A 21,281-nucleotide genomic window follows, 5' to 3' on the forward strand; every position below is an offset into this window, starting at 1 on the left:
CTGAGCGCCGCCCGGAGGCGGAGGCCCGGCCCGGCCTCGGAGCGAGCGCCCGCCGCGCCCGGCTCCCTCGGCTGCTGGCGCCCCGCGCCCCTGCCCGCGCCCGCTGCCGCCGCCGCCGCCGCCCCCCGGCCGGAGCATGGAGACGGCGGAGAAGGAGTGCGGCGCCCTGGGCGGGCTCTTCCAGGCCATCGTCAACGACATGAAGGTAATGGGGTGCGGCGGGGCCGGGTGCCCGGCGGGCGCGCGGGTGCGGGTCCCTCTGGGGACGAGTGGCGGCGGGCATTCGGGCCCCGCTGTGTGCGCGCGCCGCGCTGTGTGTGTCCTTGTCTGAACGCGTCCGGCCTGCGTCGGCTGTGTGCCTGGGTCTCGGGGTCCCCGTCTGAGGGGTGCTGGTGTTCGTGTGTCGGGGTGTCCAGGCGGCGCCCCGGGGTCTCTGTCCGGGGTCGCCGGGCCGTAGCGCCCCCGCGGGGTCCCCACCGGAGGCTGCTCACACGCGGGCTCCCTGTGCCCCCAGCCCCCAAATCATCAATGAGGTTTGGCTCGGGTTTCGACTCCACGGTCCTAATGTGATGGGTCCCGGGTCTCGCCGGCCTCCGCCCCCTACCGCTACCCTGCACCCTCCGCGGCCGCACCACCACCACCACCACCCCGCCCCCCGACGGCCCTGGAGCCCAGACAATGCTGTCACCGCCAAAGCAGGGGAAAATAATAAGGCAGAGAACCGTTAACTCCTTCACCGCCGGCCTCGGCCTCTGTGCTCGACCCTGCGACTCTTGCACGCCCCCACCCCAACACACCCCTGCCCAGGTCCCCTGAAACAGGCGCTAGGAAGCTGCAGGACTCCAAGGTCTCCAGGCTGACTGTCCCTGCATCCCAAGGCCTCTGTCCCCACCTTGGAAGGAGGAAGGGAGAGGGTTTGGGTTTCTGGAGGATCCCCAAGGGAGAGCCTACTACCACCCCAGGCCTTCACCAACCCCCAACGCCGCACCCCCCCACGACTGGCCGGACAGGAGTAGGTCACCAACTCTTGGCCCACCACTGGCTCACTAGGTGGGGAAACTGAGGCCTGGGACTGGCTCAAGGTCATTAAGGAGACTGTCCGACTCTGTCCCTGACCTCAGTCCTCTCTGTTGATCTGGGGAGCGAGGGAGATCCTCTCCCCAGAGAGGCCAGGGTTTGGCAGGGCTGCCCCAGGCTGACTAGGCAGCAAGGAGTTGCAGCCCCAGTGACAGGATGGGAGCCGGGAACAACGCTCCTGTCTTTCTCCTCTGAGGCAGGACTGTGGGGCAAGGGAAAGAACTGGGCTCTGCACATGAACTCCAGAGAGCCCCCACCCTGTCACACACTCCCAAGTATACAACACAGAATCCCACGGTGACATGACAGGCCCAGGAGGAGACACCACACAGTGCCTAGTGCAGCTAGCCCCACAGTGCCCAGGCAGGCCCTTCCGGAGGCTCCCAGTGCTACCCAGGGAACAGCCCTAGGGGCAGCTGCTGGATCCCTGCCCCTGGAAGAGGCCTGAGGCCATCACCACTGAGAACTACAGGGTGAGCAGCATACAGATGTCCCCCAACCCCACAGAGCGTGCTCCCCTGAGACCTCCATCCCTTGCAACTCTACCTCTGGGCCTTCCTACCAGCCCTCGAAGTCCTGTCCCCTCTCTGTCCTCAGCAGGCCCTGCTGTCCTGGGGACATCGCAGCCCTGGCCCTGGGATCCCTTCCTAGGACCAGACAGCTCAGACCACCTGCCCCCCCCCCACCCCCGCTACTTCCAGGGCTGGCAGAGAATGGGACCTTCCCGCCCCCTCCTCCCGCTGACAGCCTCGCCGCTGACACTGCAGAGAGCAGCAGCTTCTCTCTTGAAAAGAGGGACACAACTGTCTCTCCCCGGGCAATTTGCAAGGACCTTTGAGATCAGACAGAAGGAAAAGGGAGATACAGCAAGAGATTCAGGCCGGGTTTTCTGACATGTGGCAGTTTCACCTGGGGTGATGCCAAGTACCTAGGACATATGCATGTGTTCGGGCCAGGGACCGAGCAGGGGACTGGGCCACCTGGAGGTTGATCACCTGGTTTTGGGGAGGCAGCTTCTGGCTGTTTCCCTCACTGGTCTGAGCCCCAGAAGCAGCGGGGGCTTGCATAGAGGAAGGGGGCTGAGCTGGGGAGACCGAGCTTGCCCCATGAGGCCTGTCCGCAGCCCCATAGCTGCTCCCCTGGAAGCCCCGGCTCCGTCCTGGGGTCGGCAGCAGAGGTGGAGGGAAGCCACCCCGAGCTGCACCTGGAGCCGGAGACCCTGAGCTGCACCTGGAGGCTGGAGGGCTGGGAGGAGGCCTCTGGGTCAGGGTTGGGGTGGGGTGCTCAGGAGCTTTCCCTGCCTCTGTGACTCACTTAGCTCAGGTGCCCACTGGTTGCCAGGCCGCCAGCTGATGTTCAGAGAGGGGCAGAGGCTTGCCCAAGATGGCAGGACAGGGCAAAGTACCTTCAACTGAGCAAGGGGGGCCTCCACTTGGCACTGACCCATCCAGAAAGTGGGCCCATAATCTTTGCCTGTCCTCCCATAGGCCCTGCCCTGTGGGAGGGGCCTCCGCAGATGGGGGGGGATCCTGTGTCCCCTGTTTTCAGCCAGCATTGACTGAGCCCTGTACTAGGCAAGGTGCTGAGTGCTTCTACAGCGCCTCCTGGAGTCTCCACTCGGACCCAGAGATGTAGGTGCAGTTCCCAGTCCAATTTGACAGGTGAGGAAACTGAGGCCCAGAGTAGAGCCCTGGTCCAGCCCTCGTCCCAGAAAGCCCTCTCTCTAGGGTCACAGCCAGGACTACCAACACCCCCCAACCCCAGGTCAGAGACCGAGTCTCCAAGGGCCAGGAGTCCCGGCCACCTCCACGTCAGTCGCGAGCCATCCACCTGAGCGGGTGGATGGCACTGGGGACAGAGCGGGTGTTTCTCCTGACCCTGCAGTTCCTGTCCCCTCCTCCCCTCGAAGCTCCCAGATGCTCACCGCTCTATACCCTGGAAGTGAGTGTAGTGACCGGTCAGACATGGGATCAGAGCTTACCCCTGCCATCCGCAGGGCTTGAGCCCGTCAGTTAATCCCTCTGAGCCTTAGTTTCCTGCCGTGCAGAATGCGGGTGACGGTCGTGTTTAGCTCGCGGGGCTGTGCTGAGGACCCGACGCGCTCCGGCTGCGGTGAGCGCTCGGCCGGCAGCGGTCACCGCCGCGAGTGGGAACCCAGAGTCTCAGAGCCTGACGACCCGGGCATGGCCAGGGTGAGGGCGTGGGCCCAGATGAACCCTGAAGACCCATCCTTGGGACCCTGGCTGCTCCAGCCGCCCCACCACCACCACCTCTACATCTCTGGGGTCCTTTATGAATTACCAGTGGGGCAGAGCCCCAGTCCTTAGAGACCAAGGTGCGCCTGTCCCTCTGCTGAGGGCCCCTCGGGCCTCCCCCTCACCACATCTTGTCCCCTCCCCACTGGGAAAGCTGACGGGGTGAAAGTCTAGGAAGAAGTGAGCCTGGCTGGCTGGAGGCCGGGAAGATGACTGGTCTGTCCCTTGTGTTCCAAGCCCGCCCAGAGTCTGCTGAGGGGCTCAGAAGATGTCCTGGGGGTCAGGACACCTGCCCCTGGACCCCTCTCTCCTCAGCATTGGCCCCTCTCCCTAGGGGTCTTAGCAAGGCTTTGGGGCTGGGATGTTGAGGCGATGTGAGCGCTCCACCTTTCAGAAGACTCTTGGGGGTGCCAAGGTGAGGGTCAGCTCCTTGGGATTGCCAGGGACAACCTACCAGGCTCCTTGACCCTGAACTGCATGCATACGGAGACAGCCCACCCACAGCCTCCCCTGGCCTGCGCCAGCCTGTGTGAACTTCTCAAATATTTGCTTTCTCTGGGCACCGGCTGGGCGGGGAGGAGAGGGAGTTGCTAAGGCTGTCAGAAGCTGTCCTGTCTCCTGTCCACCCCTGCAGGCTGTCCTCAGCTGGAGAGGCCATCTCGAACCTACCCTTGGCTTCCAATCTGGCAGAGCCTCCTTCTGAAGCCTTGAGGCCTGGGGTCTCTGCCTTCCCTGTTTCCCCAGCACCGAGCGCCCCAGCCTACTTGGAAGGGAGATGCCCTCTGGGGCCGGGGCTTTGCTGGCCTTGGGCTCCCCTTCAAGCATCCAGGCTACCACGGGGCCCTCAGGCCAGGGCCGAGGTTTCTCCGGGACCCAGCCACCATGGGAGGGCACGTTAACCAGAAAAACCCCTTGATCAGACTGGACAACTTGGTCGCCAAGAGTCCAGCCTCCCCACTGGGAAACCCCCTCCCAATTCAGAGCTTTGGGCCAGACTGGGATAAAGGCCACACTGTGTCCCCAGGAGGGGAGGGGAACTGGGGGTGGAGAAAGGTGGCTCTGTTGGCCGCACAAGGCCCCATTCAGCCTGGGGACTGGCTGTCCTGGGCAGGCTGGCTGGGCCCTGGAGCAGTCACAGCATCCCCGGGCCTGGGAGCCACTGCTGCCGGCCTGGGATGGATGGGTGTCTGGGCCAGTAGCAGCTTCCGGGGCCCGGGATGGGGGGATCCCCAGAGATCCCAGTTTGAGACCGGCATCCCTGAGCCCGGCTGGTGCACACCGGCCCTCTGCCCCTCCCTTGCTGTGTGGACTAGCCCGCCTGTGTCCACAGGGACATGGTTCCCCTGATGCAGTTCAGCCCAGAGTCCCTGCCAGAACCCAGGGGAGCCCCGAGGAGACAGAACCTGCTGTTTATGGTTCCCGTCTCCCCTGATGGAGGGTGGAGGCCGAAATGGCAGCCACTGTAGACCGTAGGCCGGACTTCCGGGCAGGGAGGAATGAGCAAAGACAAGCCGTCCCCAGGCCAGGCCTTCCTTATGCCCCAGGGCTCTGTCCTGGGTCCTCTGTTACCCCGGAAGGCCCAGGAGCCTCCGTCTCCGTGGGGGCAGGGCCACTGTCTCAGCAACTGCCCCGAATCCTGACGGAGGCAGGTAGGGAGCCCAGCCCAGGTGGAGCCTTGCAAGCCTCCTCAGTCTCACCACCTCTCCGTCTCCTCCGCAGAGCTCCTACCCCATCTGGGAGGACTTCAACTCCAAGGCCACGAAGCTGCATTCCCAGCTGAGGTGAGGCTCCTGAGGGTGCCCCCACTGGGGAGGGGGTGGGCAGAGGAGAGGACACCTCACCCACACACTGTCCCACTGTCCATCTCCCCAGGACCACTGTGCTGGCTGCTGTGGCCTTCTTGGATGCCTTCCAGAAAGTGGCAGACATGGCCACCAACACCCGAGGTGGGGAGGGGGCGTGGCTGGAGGTTGGGTATGCCCCAGGTTGGGCTTGGAGGCTGGAAAGGCTGAGCGAAATGTGAGCCAGGGAGAGGACACTGGGCCTAGAGTTGGGACCCTGAATTCTGCTCCCTAATAGAATAGGCTGGTCGTGGAGAGAGTGAGCCTCTTATCACTAATGGCATGCGAGCAGGGGTGGGCGAACGGTGATAGGGATGTTACAGCGGAGGTTCCTCCATCAGTGGAGGTTCCTCGATCAGCTCGATCCTCTGCCACAGTGGTTCAGCCTTCTGTACACTGCATCTGACCATGGCTGCTTCTCACCCCCCCTATCTGTCCGTCTGAGAGCACGCAGGGGCAGCCTTGCCGTCTCCTCTGCCTTCTAGTTCAAGTAGCAAGGACCCGGGTCCCCTGAGAACCAAGGTAGCGGGCGCTTGCTCTCACGCCTGCCTCCGGGCATCCGGAGGGGGTTCCCGCCAGGACTGGAGGGGATTTGGGCAGGCCCTTCCGATAGTCTCTCGTGCCGGCCTGACCACCAGACTACCCGGCCACCCCCAGCTGCAGCAGGCGGGCACGGCCGGGATGGGCAGGGCCTTGGTCCCGCACGGAGAGTCTCGGCAAATACTTGAGAACCGACCAAATGCCCCCCTCAATGGATCCCGGGATCCCAGCGCGGGATCGCGCAATGCTGGGGTCGGGGCACCGGCTGCGAGCTCGGTCTTCGCGGGCCGGCGCGCCCCCTCGTGGCCGAGGCTGGGACTGCAGATGCCCCCGCGGGGCCGCTTCCCAAGCTGCGCGCTTGCCTCACCAGGGGCCACCCGGGACATTGGGTCGGCGCTCACGCGCATGTGCATGCGCCACCGCAGCATCGAGACCAAGCTGCGGCAGTTCACCAAGTGAGTGGGCGCCACGGGCGGGCGGACGGGCAGGGGGGGGGCGCAGGGAGAACCCACTGGTGGCCCTGACCCTCCCGCGCCTCCCACAGCGCGCTGCTGGAGAGCCTCATCAACCCGCTGCAGGAGCGCATCGAGGACTGGAAAAAGTCAGCCAACCAGCTGGACAAGGACCACGCAAAAGGTAGGTCCTGGGCTGGGGCCAGGGCTTCCTGCCCCCGTTGTGCAGAGCGCGTGCGCGCGCACGCGCGCGCGCACACACACACACACACACACACACACACACACACACACACACCGCCCCCTCGCCCGCCGCATCACCGCACTCCTCTCTCACCCCGTGTGCAGAGTACAAGCGAGCCCGGCATGAGATCAAGAAAAAGTCTTCAGACACGCTGAAGCTGCAGAAGAAAGCGCGCAAAGGTAGAGCCCACAGCGGCCCATGGACGCGTCGCCCCCCCGGCGCCCCACTCCATACCCCCCACACCCTATGGGGTGCCCCAGGGAGCCATCCTGGCTGGAGGGACCCTGTCCTGGACAAGACCCTCCAACCTGCTGGGTGGGACAGAGGGAGCCTCCCCGCACCCCAGACCTGGCCCAGGCCCTCCCCTCCCAGGGAGGCAGCAGGAGGCCCCACAGGCCCAGGCACCCACACCCCTGCCCCAGGAGTGGCTCTTTCCATCCGGCTGTCTTTCACACATTCTTTCTTTCTCTGTCTCTCCTCTCCTCCTCCCACATCCTTCCTGTAGAGCTACTTGGTAAGTCAAATGTCCGTCCCTCCAGCTGCTCCTCCCGTCCTTGTCCCATTTGTCTGTCTCCCCCAGCTCAGGGCCATTGGAAGGAGCCTCTCCAGGCCAAGGAGGAGCGAGGAAGGCGGTCGGTCCAGCGAGGGAGGGGCCCGGGGCACAGTCCCCCTGGGGCTCCAGGGGCCCCTGGCCAGGGATGAGTCCCCGGCCACTGCTGGGTCAGTCTGCCAGGCCAAGAGGGGTTGGAGTGGGCAGGGTGGGGGGCGCAGGCCCTGGCTACCCCCCCCCACCAGGCCTACCCCATTACCTGTTGCCTTCTCCCTTCCTGTCTCACCATCTCTCCATCATCCTCTTGCCTCTCTCTCTCTCTCTTGCTGCTACCGCTTTGTGTCGCTGTTGCTGTCCTTGGGCACCACTCCCTGAGCTGAGTGGGAGCCCACACTGAGAAAAGCCCCTTCCCCTCCCCAGGCGCCCAGCCCCTAGTTCTCCTGGCCCCCACACCCCTCAGTAGCCTGACCTACAGCTGAGCCCTCTGGCTCTACTTTGTCCTCTTCCTGTGCCCGGTGAGGTGAGGGGGTACTGGCCCACAGGCAGTGAGGGTACCCCCAGGGCTGGAAGTCTCAGCTGTGGAGGCCTCTGCTGGACTCCCCTGGGCACACCTGCTCCCGGGTGGTTCCCGGCGGAGCCCACTCCAGGTCCCCGGTGGCTTTGCAGCTTTGGTGTCTTTCCTGTGTGTGTGTGTCTGTCTGTCCTCTCTGCCTGCTCTGGGACCAGCCCCGGCACAAGCCCTGGAGTCCTGGCTGCCCTCCCCAGTCCCCGGGACTCCTGTGGCAGTGCCCAGCCCCACCTCCAGGGACGTACCACGGGGCCTGAGCCACACACGCGGCGAGCCGGGCGGCGTCCCCAGCGCGGCCTCTCCTCCCCACCCCTCCAGGGAAAGGAGACCTGCAGCCTCAGCTGGACAGCGCCCTGCAGGACGTCAACGACATGTACCTGCTGCTGGAGGAGACGGAGAAGCAGGCGGTGCGCCGGGCCCTGATCGAGGAGCGCGGGCGCTTTTGCACCTTCATCGCGTTCCTGCAGCCTGTGGTGGTGCGTCCCTCGGAATGGGCGCTGTCCTCCGCATCCCCGCCGCTGGGCTAGTTGAAGGGTCTCCAAGAACCTGAGGAAATCCCAAGAGTCAGGATTCGGGAGCCGCTGCTGGGAGTCCTTCTGGGTGACTCCGTGGCCCCAGGAGGTGGGACCGGGCTCAGGGTTGATCCCGCGACCTCTGAGAAAGGCCGCGGCTCGGTCATCCCTGCCGCGCGTCGTCGGAGCCGCGTGCTCACCGCCCAAAGGCGGGTCTTGTAGCTCGTGATGCGCTAATTCAGGCTGGACCTATGGTCACAGTGGCCCCAGGGTGTCCGGGTCCAGCCTCCGTCAGGCCTGAGCAGCACTGGGTGAGAGGGGAGAAGCCAGGGGAGGCCCGTCCCTCCAGGGTGGGGGGCATGGGCAGGGCCGGTGGGTCTGACCCGCGGCTTCCCCAGAACGGCGAGCTGACCATGCTGGGAGAGATCACGCACCTGCAGGGCATCATCGACGACCTGGTGGTGCTGACGGCCGAACCCCACAAGCTGCCCCCCGCCAGCGAGCAGGTGCGGCCAGGCCTGGGGGCTGGGGACAGGGGTGGGGCTGGCCCGCCCTTGGTTGGGGACGGTAAAGGAAAAAAGAGGACAGAGTACCAGACACGTCCTAACACACACTGTGGGACATCCAGGAGCACCTGCCCCAGGGAGGGATGCTGTGCCCAGGACCCAGTGGGAGCCTCCGTCTGAGAGCAGAAGTGGGGCAGTCCCATGGCACTGGGCCCCATGTCTGCCCCTAGGCTCTCCCTGAACAAGCCAGATTTGGTGACACTTTCCTGTCATCTATAGCCAGAACCTGTCCCCTCCCCTGGTCCCAGGCACACAGACATACCTGCCCACACTTACCACCCGCTCGGCTCACCGTCGTGTCCCACTGCACAAGGGGCGGTCCTCCTGGACAGGCCCGTGATGTTGCTCTCACCCGGCACCTACCGTGTGCCTGGCACTGTACCAGGCACTTTCTACACCATCCCATTGAAGGCCCCCACCAGTGGCCCTGCAAGACAGGAACCACGGGCTGCTCACAGGGCCGCTGAGGTTCCAGGAACTTGCCTGAGGCCACAGCAGAGCCAAGATTTGAGCCCCATGGTGTCCCTCATGGTCACTCTCTGGGCTGCTCTGCCAGGACAGTGAGTCCCCAGGGACACCTGGTTCCCCAGTGGCTACCCCCTAGTAGGGGGCAGCATCCCTGAGAAGCCGGGGAGGGGGGGGGGCAGAGTCTCCCTTGATGTTCCTCTTCCCCCTCCTCCGGCAGCCCTGCTTTCAGACTCCCCTGGAGGGTCTCTTGCCAAGGCTTGGCTCTCAATAGGGAAGAGAGTGGGGGACCACTGGCCCTACCAGACCTCTGTGGAGGCCCCCAGAACACAGTAAGGGTCTTTGCAGAGGAAGGCTGCCTCCAGTGACCCCGCCCCTGTCCCTGTCCAGGTGATCAAAGACCTGAAGGGCTCGGACTATAGCTGGTCCTACCAGACGCCCCCTTCGTCGCCCGGCGGCTCTGGCTCACGGAAGTCCAGCATGTGCAGGTCAGTGCAGGGTGGACGGGGTCGGGGGGCAAGGCTGGGAGGCGGGGGCCCCCAAGGAGAGGATGGGGGAGCTCCCGGCAAAGCTGCATCAAGAGCTGCATCCGGGCCCCAGAATTCACACAAGTGCATCACAGAGGAATTTGTGTGCAAGCACGGAGGACAGACGCACCTGTGTGTCGAGGCTGCTGCCCACGCACGCGTGTGGTAGCAGGAAGCGGGGTGGCGGGGGCCAGAGCGGCTTCGTTTACAGAGCAGTCACGGTGTGCCAGGGGCCATGCTAAGTGCTTTATGCGTTTTCTTCACTGAATCCTAACACCACCGTATCAGGTATGGTGGTATCTCCATCTCACCGAAGGGGAAACTGAGGCCTGGGTTGTGGCATTGCGCAACTGTTGGCAGGTGTGGGGGGATAGTAAGAATCTAAAATCGGGGAGGAGCACAGATGCTTCTGGGAAGGTGTGCTGAGGCCCCACAGGAAGGGACACTCCAACCTGGCTTGTTCCTGAGCTCTGGTTCCTGGCCACTGCCTCTTGCCCGAACCCCAGCCCATGCTGGCCCCGAGTCTCATTCGATCATGGTGCAGGCTCAGGATCAGGGACACCTCCAGGGCTGGCACTAGGACAGCATTTGGAGGAGACATTTAAGATTCAAGGTTCCTTAGTGGGGAGGGCAGTGAGCACAGAGTGAGTTAGTGGTAGGACAGGCCCCCTGTCCCAGGCTCCCCTTCCCCAGAACCACCTCTGGGCACCTGGGCAAGGACATGGCCATCAGTAGCTCCTGGGGAGAGAGGGGGCTCAGGTCTGTTGGACCTCAGGTAGGTGTCTATCACGGCAGGAAGGGTTGATGTCAGAGGACACCTTTGACCCAGGGTGGGGGCTGAGTAACTTCAGCATCTCGTTCAGAAAGAAGGCCGCCCTCATCGGCCAAGTGTGAAGTGGTTGCACAGAGGGTGTAAGCTACGGAGAGCTGGACACAGTCAAGGGGGTGGAGGGGATGAAGACCAGTGGTGGGTCCAGGACTCACACAGACAGTCACCACAGCCTAGATACCCAGTTAGGATTTCATGGCAAAAATCAGACTTTGAGGAGGCAATCCAGAAACCAACTTGTGTTGGGTTCTAGCCCAAATGGGCCAGGGTTTGATGCTTTGTGACTCGGTTGTTAATGGCAAAGTAGGAAGCAGAGTGACGGCTTGGCCCTAGGGATGCCCTGGAACCCTGGGGTTCTCCGGGGGCAGGTGCTGGGCCAGCTCTTGGGTGTGGTCCCCTGCCCACCCCTACCCCCCACCGTCCCACAACCCAACTCTTCTGTGGCACCCCGGTCTCACGACTTGTAGTCTGACACTGTCTTTTCCTTCCTTTGCCCCTCACCTCTTTCCTCCACCCTCGTCTGTCACCCTCTCCTCCACACGCACCCTTGTGTCTCCCTGTCTGGCCGCTGTCCCCCTCCCTGACTCCCCCAGTACCCCCAGCAGCAGTAGCGGTGCCAAGGGTGGCGGAGCCCCGTGGCCTGGGGGTGCCCAAACATACTCACCCAGTTCCACCTGTCGCTACCGCAGCCTGGCCCAGCCAGCCACCGCGGCCGCCCGCCTCTCCAGCGTCTCGTCCCACGACTCTGGCTTCGTCTCCCAGGACGCCACCTACTCCAAGCCCCCCTCACCCATGCCTTCCGACATCACCAGCCAGGTGAGGAGTGTCTGCAGGGCCTGCAGCTGTTGAAACAGGCATGGAGGTCCCCAGGATCCCCTCACTGGGGACTAGCCTGGCTACAGAGAGGTGGAGAAGGTTAGAGCCACCTGCATGGGCCACAGAGGCATCAGCCGGGGGCTGTTGTGGCCCCACTTCCTCACCATTTCCTGATTCCCTACCCCCTGCCTTCTTCCAGCCATGGGAGCCCCTAGGGGGCTGCTTAGCAGCTCTGAACCCTTGTGACCCTCCCCCTGCATAGGCTTACTGTGATGGGGTGGCTGGCCCTAGAAGTCATCCCGTGGAGCCCCGCAGATCTCCCCAGAAGCAGGCTTAGATCCTGCAGCCTCAGTGAGATGGGCAAACAGAGGGACCACAGTAGAAGACAAAAGAACGTCAGGCCGCCTGCCCAGAGGGCTATCATCAGGGTGTCAGGAGTGACTGCATTTGGATCCAGTCTGCTATTCCTCCCCATCTAGGCCAGTGCCTCCATTTGGGCTCAGTATTTTAAGTTTTGGGTTTTTTGCTCAAGGATATCCCCATTACACTTTCAGTCTCTCTCCCTGTGCTGGCTCATTCCCATCAGTAACACAAACAAGCTCTAGCATCATGCATCTTAAAAGCTCTCCCTTCCCCCCATGTTATCCTCCAACTACCTAGTATCCTTCATAGCAGAATTTCTCGAAAGAGTTGTCTGCCCTGACCATCTCTACCCATTTTCCATTCACTTCTGTCTGCTTCACTTATGTCTAACTGAAAAATTTTAGATTTGTTAATTTCTCCCATATAGTTCTATGCATGTTTGCTGTATACATTTTGAGACTCTTTTATTAAGTGCATACACGTTTAAAATGTCAACTTTTCGTGGTGACTTGAATCTTCTAACATGATGTAGTTGATCCTTTGTTCCTTATAATGCCTTTCATCTTAAAGTCTCTTTTGTTGGATGTTACTACAGCTATCTCAACTGTATTCTGTTCAAGTTATATATTATTTTCCCCTTCTCTTGGCTTTTAAACTCACTGTATCTTTATGTTTCAGTTGAGGCTCCTAAAACAGCAGATGCTTAGGTTTTCTTTTATACAGGTTGACAATCTCTATCTTTTTGTCGGTATTTTTAGTCCATTTATATTTATTGTGATACTGACATATTTGGATTCCTGTCTTTTTTCTTTTTATTCATTCTGCTTTTTCTTTGTCTCTTTTGTCTCTTCCCTTGCCATTTGTTTTTTTTTTTTTTCCCATTTGTTCCCCTTGCTAGATTGTAAGTTATACTGTGTTTCTTTTCTTTTACAGGATACCTTGAAATTTTACCATACACCCTTACAAAGGGTCTCACTTCCTGAATAATTCAAGGATCTTAATCATTATTTTAACTTGGTCACCCACTTCTTCCCAACTTATAAGCTATTACATGTTACTCTCTATTTTTTTTTATAACACTCACAAATGACATTTTCTCCTGAACTTCACTATCATTTCACACAGACAATATTTGTCTAGATTTCTCCATGTGTTTACACATTTCTTCATTATTTCTTCTTGCACCTCAAATCTTCTTTCTGAAGTATCGCACTTCCTTTAGAAGTTCTTTTTTTTTTTTTAAGATTTTATTTATTTATTTGACAGAGATCACAAGTAGGCAGAGAGGCAGGCAGAGAGAGGTAGAAGCAGGATCCCTGCTGAGTAGAGAGCCTGATGTGGGGCTCGATCCCAGGACCCTGGGATCATGACCTGAGCAGAAGGCAGAGGCTTTAACCCACTGAGCCACCCAGGCTCCCCCCTTTAGAAGTTCTTTTAGAATAGATCATAGATCTATAGTAGTAAATTCTTGGGTTTTGTTTTTCTGTAAACATGTGTCATTTTGTCGTCTTTCTTGAAAGTTTTTCCAGGGACACGATTCTGAGGTAGTAGCTATTCTCTCTCCACACTTGGGTATTTTTCCAATGTGTGTTTTGGCTTCTGTCAGTTGAGAGGTCTACTGTCCGTCAGATTGTTGTTCCTTTGTGAGTGAGCTTACTTTGCTCCCTGGTCACTTTGAAGATCTTTGCCCTTTAGTTTGTGTCTAGTTGCAGTTTCGTTTTTACGTAACCTCATTTGATATGTTTGTATACCTCCCTCTTTCTATTCTTGTCTTTCATATGTTCTGGAAGTTTTCAGCCATTATTTATGTATTCCTACTTTCATTCTTGCTATTGGCTCCCTCTGAGATTCCAATTCCGTGTGTTGCGAAACCTTCTCATTTATTCTGCTCTGTATCCTCTTAATTCTCACACTTTCGTTCTCCTCCCTTCTCTAGATGATGTTCTGGATCATTTATTCAAGACTGTCTTCCAGTTTCCTTTTTCTCCATGTCACAGGAACTTAACCTCTCCATTGAGGCTTTTTTCCAACTTGGTATTTTGAAATAACTTCAGATTTGTAGGAAAGTGGTCAAAAGAGTACAGACTTCTCACCTACCCCTCCCAAGCCTCCCCTGATGTTAACCCCTCATGTAGCTACAATACTATTGATGAACCTAAGGTCTTTTCTCAAATGTTGCCCGTTTCTCTGGTCCAGGAGGGCAGGATCCAGCCCAGGACCCTGAGTCACAGTTAGTTGTCGGATCTCTTGTGGCTCCTCAAATCTGTGGTGGTTTTTCAGTCCTTCTTTCCTGACTTTGATACTTTTGATACCGGTCAACTGTTTCATGGAACATCTGTCGGTTTGGGTGTGTCTGGTGTCTTCCCATAATTAGACTGAGGTCCCACATTTCTGGCAAGACTCCTGTAACAGTGGGGGGTGGCTGCTCCTCGTCCTCACCAACCCTTGGTGTTTTTCATCTTTTTCATTTTAGCCAGACTCCTGTAACAGTGGGGGGTGACTGCTCCTTGTCCTCACCAACCCTTGGTGTTTTTACATCTTTTTCATTTTAGCCATTCTGGGGGGAACTTCTGGTAGTGCCCTGTGTTTTTAATGTGCAGGTCACTGATGAGGAATAAGGTTGAGCGCCTTCTCAGGCCACTTGGCTGTCCTCTTTTCTGAAGGACCTGTTCATGTTTTTGCCCGTTTTTCTACTAGGTGGGTTTTTTTTTTTTTTCTTAAGATTTTATTTATTTATTTGACAGGGATCACAAGTAGGCAGAGAGAGAGAGAGGAGGAAGGAGGCTCCCCGCTGAGCAGAGAGCCCGATGCGGGGCTCGATCCCAGGACCCTGGGATCATGACCTGAGCCGAAAGCAGAGGCCCTAACCCACTGAGCCACCCAGGTGCCCCTACATTGTGCTTTTTGCGTTCTGAGCCATGTTTGTGCACTCCAAAGTCACAAAGATATTTCCCTAGAAAAGTCTTTGTCTTTTACCCAGATCTGCTCCTCATCAGGAATTGATTGTACATGTGTGCGCGCACGTGTGTAATAGGAGATGGGGGTCATATTTCCACACAGATATCTAATTGGCAAGTTACTGAAGAGGCCGTGTCTTACCCCCACAGCACTACAGTGTCTTCTTTGCCATAAATCAGGTGTGATCTATGTACCTGTAGCCATTTTGGGAGTCTGTATTCTGTGTGTTGGTTGATTTATGTTCTCATACCAAGACCATACCGTCTTAATTATTGTCACTTTATACAAAACTTTGATACGTGCTAACAGAAATCTTCCGGCTTTGTTATTCTTAAGTATACCCTTGTCTAATTTTAGCCCTTCGCAATTCCTTGTATCCCTTAATGTCAGCTGGTCATTTCCCATCAAAACAACAGTAACAGCAGCTCCTGGGGTTTTGACTGGGGATTGCTCACGTCTCTCCATTTATTTTGGCCTTTGCTTCTCTCAGTGATGCTTTGTAGTTTGCACATAAAGGTGTTCCACATCTATCACTGGATTTTTTTTATTTTTTTCGGGATATTTGATATTTATTGATGATATTTTATTTATTCATTTTAAAGATTACTTATTATTTACTTATTTGAGTAAGCGAGTGGGAAGGGGAGCAGAAGGAGAGGGACAAGCAGACTCCACGCTGAGCGCAGAGCCTGATGTGAGGCCGGACCCCATGACCCTGAGATTGTGACCGGAGCTGAAATCAAGTCAGATGTTCAACCGACTGAGCCACCCAGGCGCCCCTGTTGATAGTATTTTAAATTATATTAGCTCCTTAAGGTTTTTCTTGTTTGTTGGCTGCTGATATCTAAAACTTTGGGTTTTTTCTTTGGCATATTAATCTTATATTGAATAATTTTATTGAAGTCGCTTATCATTTCTAGTAACTGTAGACTCGTGAGAATTCTGCATTTACAACCATCATGTTTTTGATGAGTAATGACTGCTTTTTTCTTCCTTGCCAATCCCTTTGCTTTCTGCTACTTCTTGCCTCACTGCCCTGCTAGGATTCCCAGTACTGAGCAGAAGTGGTGATCGTGGGCTTCCTTCTTTCTTCACCCACCCCCCCACTCCAAGGGAAATATATTGGTATTTGTCTAGACACTCTTTATTATCAGATTAGGAAGTTTTTTTTCTATGCCCAGTTTAAGTATTTGTTCATGAATTAACATTGACTTTTTCCACGGAGTGTTCCTAATGCTTTTTCTGTTGGTTTTGTTTGCTTTCACAATTCTATGGGTAAATCCACATTTGCTTCTTGTTTCATCAAAGCCTCACCTGTGGTGCTTTATTTCCTTTTATTTTGGTGATCTTGGTTCACCAGAAACTGTAAAAAACCTGGGGGTCTAAATTAAGGAGAATTTGAAGACTTTGACAGGGCAGGTGCAGTACCAGTAATGGAGCCTTTGCACGCCTCTTGGTGGACCCTTAATTCAGGCCATCGCAGGGCTTACCCCTCACCTTGGCCCCTTCCCAGTCTCCCAGTCACTGTATTGCTCTCAGCATGTGCCTCAGGGAGCCCTCATGGTCCTACGTCTGCCCTGGCTGCTGCTTTTCATTCTTGTGTCTTCTTGTGAGTCGGGGGCTTCCCAGGCCACCTGATCCCTGCACCGGCCCAGAGCAGGAGTCTCCCCTGCACACATGGTCCACTCAAAAGTGGACTCCCAGCCGCCACCATTCTGTGACCTAGTTCTTGAAGTCTCCAGGGAGGCCTCTGTGCCCTCATCTGATAGACCCCTGGCAGCGTTAGCACCGCTGCCTGTCCCTCTTCCGCGGGGCAGCTCCTTCTGAGTTCTGTAACATCATCTGCTGCTGGTTTTCTTCCCACTTCTCTGGCAGCTCTTTGCTCCTCCCCTTGGCTGGACCCTCCTCTTCCCAGTCACTGACTATGGGCCTGCCTGGGGCCCCGAACCTTCTAACGGCCCCTGCTGCCGGGGTGACCTTACTCTGTCTCATGGCTGTGGATTGGTGGCTGCTACCCTTGTCTTCTCCCTCAACTCCAGACCTGTAAATGCAGTTGCCTGCGTCGCATCTGTGCGTGGACAGCGGACAGGCAGCTCTGCTCTGCGCATGCAGGATGGAGCTCCAGACTCCTTCCTTCCCGCAGGCGTGTTCTTTTGACACAACAGGGATGCCATCGACTCCTCGGCCCTCCCTCGTGTCTCTCTTTCCCTGGCCCGCCACATCCAGGCCTTGGGCAGCGAGTCCTGTTGTGAACTCTCACTGCCTCTGGCTCTTGGGCTGGGCCGCAGAGTCGGCCGGCGCCCGCCGTGTGCGCTCGGGGTGCTGAGATCTGCCACAGATGCTCGCAGGGGGGGCAGGGGGGGCACCGAGCCGGAGCACCCCGCTGCATGCCAGCGCCGTGACCAGGTCTGTTCTCTCCTCTCCTCCTGGCCTCCCCGCCCCGTCCGCCCGCCTGCTCGCCTCTGCATGGCAGAAGTCCTCCAGCTCTGCGTCCTCAGAGGCCTCGGAAACCTGCCAGTCCGTTAGCGAGTGCAGCTCCCCCACCTCGGTCAGTGCTCCCCACCTCAGTGGGACGCAGGGAGGGTCCAGGGTCAACCAGCGGGGGGTGCACACAGTGCCCGCTTCCCACAGGAAAAGCCGCCTGGGCACACCTGCAGCCACTCCCAACACACATCTTTCCCTCCTGGGACATGCTATCCTACCCCTGGGCCTGGAGGGACTGAGGGGTCATGGTACCCTCCATGCTCTGTCCTTGGCCATGATCATGGGCCTGACCCGCATATGGGCCTGAAAACCCTGAACCTCAGCAATAGTGAGGGGACCCATCACTGCGGATGACAGGGCCAACGGCCCCCTGACCCATTCGCCACCCCCTGCAGGACTGGGCCAAGGCGGGCCCCCACGAGCAGACCTCGGGCACCAGCCTGCAGCGGAGAAAGGACCGAGTGGAGCACCCCCGAGACACAGAACCAGGCCTGGCCAGCGGGGGTGCCCTGGGCCCCAGCGGCGAGGAGGCACCGCGACCCCGGATGTCCCCTGCCACCATCGCAGCCAAGGTAGGCGCCAGCTCTCCGGCAGCCCAGCCGGGGCCCCACCTTCACTCCCAGGTCCGTACCTGAAGGCCCAGCAACTGGTGTCGGGGCCAGCCCTGGCTTCTTGGCGGGAGCCACCTGGAATCCGGGCTGAGGCGGGCAGCAGGGAGCCGGGCTTCAGCCTGCAGTCTTCCCACCCCCAGCACGGCGAGGAGGTGTCCCCCGCGGCCAGTGACCTGGCCATGGTGCTGACCCGCGGCCTGAGTCTGGAGCACCAGAAGAGCAGTCGGGACTCGCTGCAGTACTCCAGCGGCTACAGCACGCAGACCACCACGCCCTCGTGCTCCGAGGACACCATCCCGTCCCAAGGTAGGCCCTGGGGCCGGGGCCGGGGCGGATCAGCCGGCCTTCCGAGCCCCGGCCCACCGCATCCCGTGTCACCAGGCTCCGACTACGACTGCTACTCCGTGAACGGGGACGCAGACGGCGAGGGCCCCGCCGAGTTCGACAAGTCATCCACCATCCCCCGCAACAGCAACATCGCCCAGAACTACCGCCGCCTGATCCAGACCAAGCGGCCGGCCTCCACCGCGGGGCTGCCCAGCGCCTCGGGCGCGCCTCCCGGCGTAGCCACCATCCGCCGCACGCCGTCCACCAAGCCCGCCGTGCGCCGCGCGCTCTCCAGCGCCGGCCCCATCCCCATCCGGCCGCCCATCGTCCCCGTGAAGACGCCCACCGTGCCCGACTCCCCCGGCTACGCGGGGCCCATGCGGGCGGGCAGCGAGGAGTGCGTCTTCTACAGCGACGAGGCCGCCTCGCCCCTGGCCGCGGACCTGGCCAAGGCCTCCCCAAAGCGGCTGAGCCTGCCCAACACGGCGTGGGCCAGCCCGGCCCCCGAGGCGGCCGGCTACCCCGGGCTGGCGGCGGACGACGACGACGAGCAGCAGCAGCTGGCCGCCAACCGCCACAGCCTGGTGGAGAAGCTCGGCGAGCTGGTGGCGGGCGCCCACGCCCTGGGCGAGGGCCAGTTCCCCTTCCCCACGGCCCTGGCCTCGGCCGCCGCCCCTACTGAGACGCCCAGCCCACCCCCTGCCGCCTCCGGCGACCCCCCTGCCGAAGACATGCTGGTGGCCATCCGCCGCGGGGTGCGGCTCCGCAGGACCGTCACCAACGACAGGTCGGCGCCCCGCATCTTGTGATGGCGCCGCCCTCCCGCCCTCCGGCCCCGTGTGACGCAGGTGGCCGGACCAGTGACCCACAGCCGCTCAGAGCGAAGGCACAGCGAGGAGACAGCAGAGCCAGGCAAGCCTTTGGTTTTCTGTTTTTTAAGTCACGCGTGATGGAAAGACACTCATCTTGGATTTCAGCATTTCCATGGGAAGTGACTTCTTTAACCAAGCCCGCCAGCTCGGAGCCTGCAGGCCTTGAACTGGATCTGGAGCCTGTTTTATATGTTTCCTGCCTGTTCTGCCCCTCCTCTTCCTCTTCCTCAGGCCCTGCCTCCCCCTCCCCCCCTCCCCCACCCACTGGGGGAGCCCTGCTCTGGGCCTGCCCTGCCTGGGGCCTCTCCTGGAGACCAGGCCCCTCTCCCTCCTTCCCCTTTCTCTCCCCTTCCCGAGTTCTGGCAGGCAGGCAGGTGTCTGGGGAGGGGCCCGGCGCCCAGTCGGCTGAGGTGTGAGCTTTGACTGAAAAGCTACCCGGGATGGCGGGGAGCAGGTTGAGGTTGGGAGGCCCAGCCTCCTGTGGAGGGAAGAGGCGCGCAGCCCCAGGGCCCTGTGTTGAGTCTTGGGGACGTGTTTGGAGAAGGCCGTGGCGCCTAAGGTGGCTTCAGGTCCTAGCGTGCTGTCGCTGGGGCAGTGTGGCTGCGGGGGAGGGGCAGGCCACAGGGTCCTCTGGCCGGCCCCCCGGGAGCTGCTTTCGGATGTGTGGCCCTCACATGGGCACGTTGAGAATTTAACTCTGGTGGCACTTTGGTCACGGTTTCGGCCACCTTTGGGCACAGGGGCTGGAGCTGGGTAGAGGGTGTGGGGGGTTATTTTATGAATATAATAGCGAAAGAGCTGACTAGACAGGACTATGGGCGGGGGGGACAGGGTGGACCGTACAGGGTGTCCAAGAGTGCCTGAGGGACAGGGGTCCTCACAGTGGCCCGGTGGGCTCATGGCAGGAGGAGGAGGGCCAAATTGCTTCCTCAAAGCCAGCGGGCAGCTGTTTTTTTCCTCCAGTTTCTGGAGCAAAGCCAAAATAAGGTTGGAGAAGGCCAGGTGTTGGGGGTTGGCCTGCACATCTGCTTGGATGGGGCTGGGGTGTAGCCCAGGGAGCTTGGCTTTGACTCTCTGTCGCCAGAGGAGACGCCAGCCCAGTGCGGTCCCCCCCGGAGTCCAGTCCTGTGCTGGTGGTGGGTGTGGGGTGGGGGGTTCCCTCCCCTCCACATGCTGAGTCCCGCCAACTCGAAGCAGGTAGAAGCAGGTGCGTCTAGGGCGAGTGGAGGGCTTCCTGTTGTCCCGCCGGATGGCAGTGAGGGTGGCCGGGCTTGGAGGGCAGCAGGACCACAGGCCAGGGGGCCTTCTGGGGTCGGGAGAGCAGGGATTGGGGCTGAGGCTCAGCACCAGGCTGGAGTTACTGGTAGTTCTTGTGCAGGGAACCGGGGCCCAAGCAAGGTGGCCAGGCAGGTCTGGGGCACCAAGGTGGCCCCTGGGTGCCTGGAGCGCCTCCCCCCCCCCCCAGCCACCCAAGGGCAGACGGAGGATGGTATCTGTAAGTTGCTAGGTCTGAGAACAGCCTTGCTGACTGCTCAGGCCAACCCGAGAGCCCAGGTTAGAGCATCTTGAGAGAGGGCCCGAAGAGGACAGGAGAGCAGATGGCCCCTTAGGGAAGGCGGGGGGGGGGGGGGTGTTGTGGGCAGGCAAACACAGAGCTGTGCTGGCATTTCCCCGGGTAGGCTGAGGGTGTGTGATATGAGCAGGGCAAGGAGCAGTGGGGTAGGGGGTGACTTGGGAGACCCAAGGAGCGGGGTGGGCATGGCAGAGCCACCCCTCCAGGCTCAGGCCTCCTCCCCCCCCAAGCCACCCCAGGGCTGTACATAACTCCTCCATCCCCTTGACCGCCCGTCTCCCATCTAGTGACCGCCTCTTAGGCCCACCCCCTCGGGATCCGCGCCAACCAGCCCGCATCACAAACTTCGGTTTGGGGAACTTCTTTACGTTCGTTTCTTTTCTTTTCTTTTCTTTTCTTTCTTTCTTTCTTTTTTTTTTTTTTTTTTTTTTTTCCCATTTTGTACAGAGAAATATTCTTTTCAAAAGCGTCTTTTGACTGAAGTAACTTTTCTGGTGCTGTTGTTAACTTGTTCCTTTTTTTTAATTTATTTCCCCACCCGGGTCTCTGCTCCTGGTTCCTACTCACCCTTTCTTCCCCTCCCACCACACCCCTCCCCCATCCCATCTGGCCCATTTTGTTTCTTTTCTGTCCGTTTTTGGATAAATTCTCCTCTCCTCCCTGCCCCCTCCACCCCCCACCCTTGATTTAAATAGTCACTGCTACAAGTAACAAATGCACTGTGAAGATTCCAGTATTAATAAAGTTGTACTGTAATGAACACCCCTGCGTCCGTCCGCCTGGCTTCCTCCCCGGCTGCTCACCGGCCCCCTGCAGCAGCCATGCAGGCCCGGCCCCAGCCCAGATCGGGC

General features: G+C 59.3%; 1 protein-coding gene across 5 annotated transcripts; it reads left to right on the forward strand.

Annotated features, from left to right (window-relative positions):
- The first annotated feature begins 92 nt into the window (after positions 1 to 92).
- MTSS2 (MTSS I-BAR domain containing 2) lies at positions 93 to 21,190 on the forward strand. Of its 5 annotated transcripts, none has more exons than XM_059382792.1 (14): positions 94 to 205; positions 5,052 to 5,113; positions 5,205 to 5,278; positions 6,084 to 6,168; positions 6,258 to 6,349; positions 6,514 to 6,588; positions 7,846 to 8,003; positions 8,438 to 8,545; positions 9,461 to 9,558; positions 11,116 to 11,242; positions 17,037 to 17,111; positions 17,443 to 17,619; positions 17,799 to 17,964; positions 18,040 to 21,190. In XM_059382792.1, exons 1-14 carry the CDS (start codon positions 137 to 139, stop codon positions 18,792 to 18,794), a joined length of 2,121 nt encoding a protein of 706 aa, XP_059238775.1. In that variant the 5' UTR covers positions 94 to 136; the 3' UTR covers positions 18,795 to 21,190. The 5 variants fall into 5 exon arrangements, with proteins under 5 accessions (XP_059238776.1, XP_059238775.1, XP_059238772.1 ...); XM_059382789.1 differs by having other exon boundaries at positions 95 to 205; positions 11,020 to 11,242; XM_059382793.1 differs by lacking the exon at positions 8,438 to 8,545 and having other exon boundaries at positions 93 to 205; positions 11,020 to 11,242.
- Positions 21,191 to 21,281: the final 91 nt, after the last annotated feature.

Source organism: Mustela nigripes, chromosome 17 (assembly GCF_022355385.1).
Source record: "Mustela nigripes isolate SB6536 chromosome 17, MUSNIG.SB6536, whole genome shotgun sequence".
In the NCBI taxonomy this organism is placed as follows: domain Eukaryota; kingdom Metazoa; phylum Chordata; class Mammalia; order Carnivora; family Mustelidae; genus Mustela; species Mustela nigripes.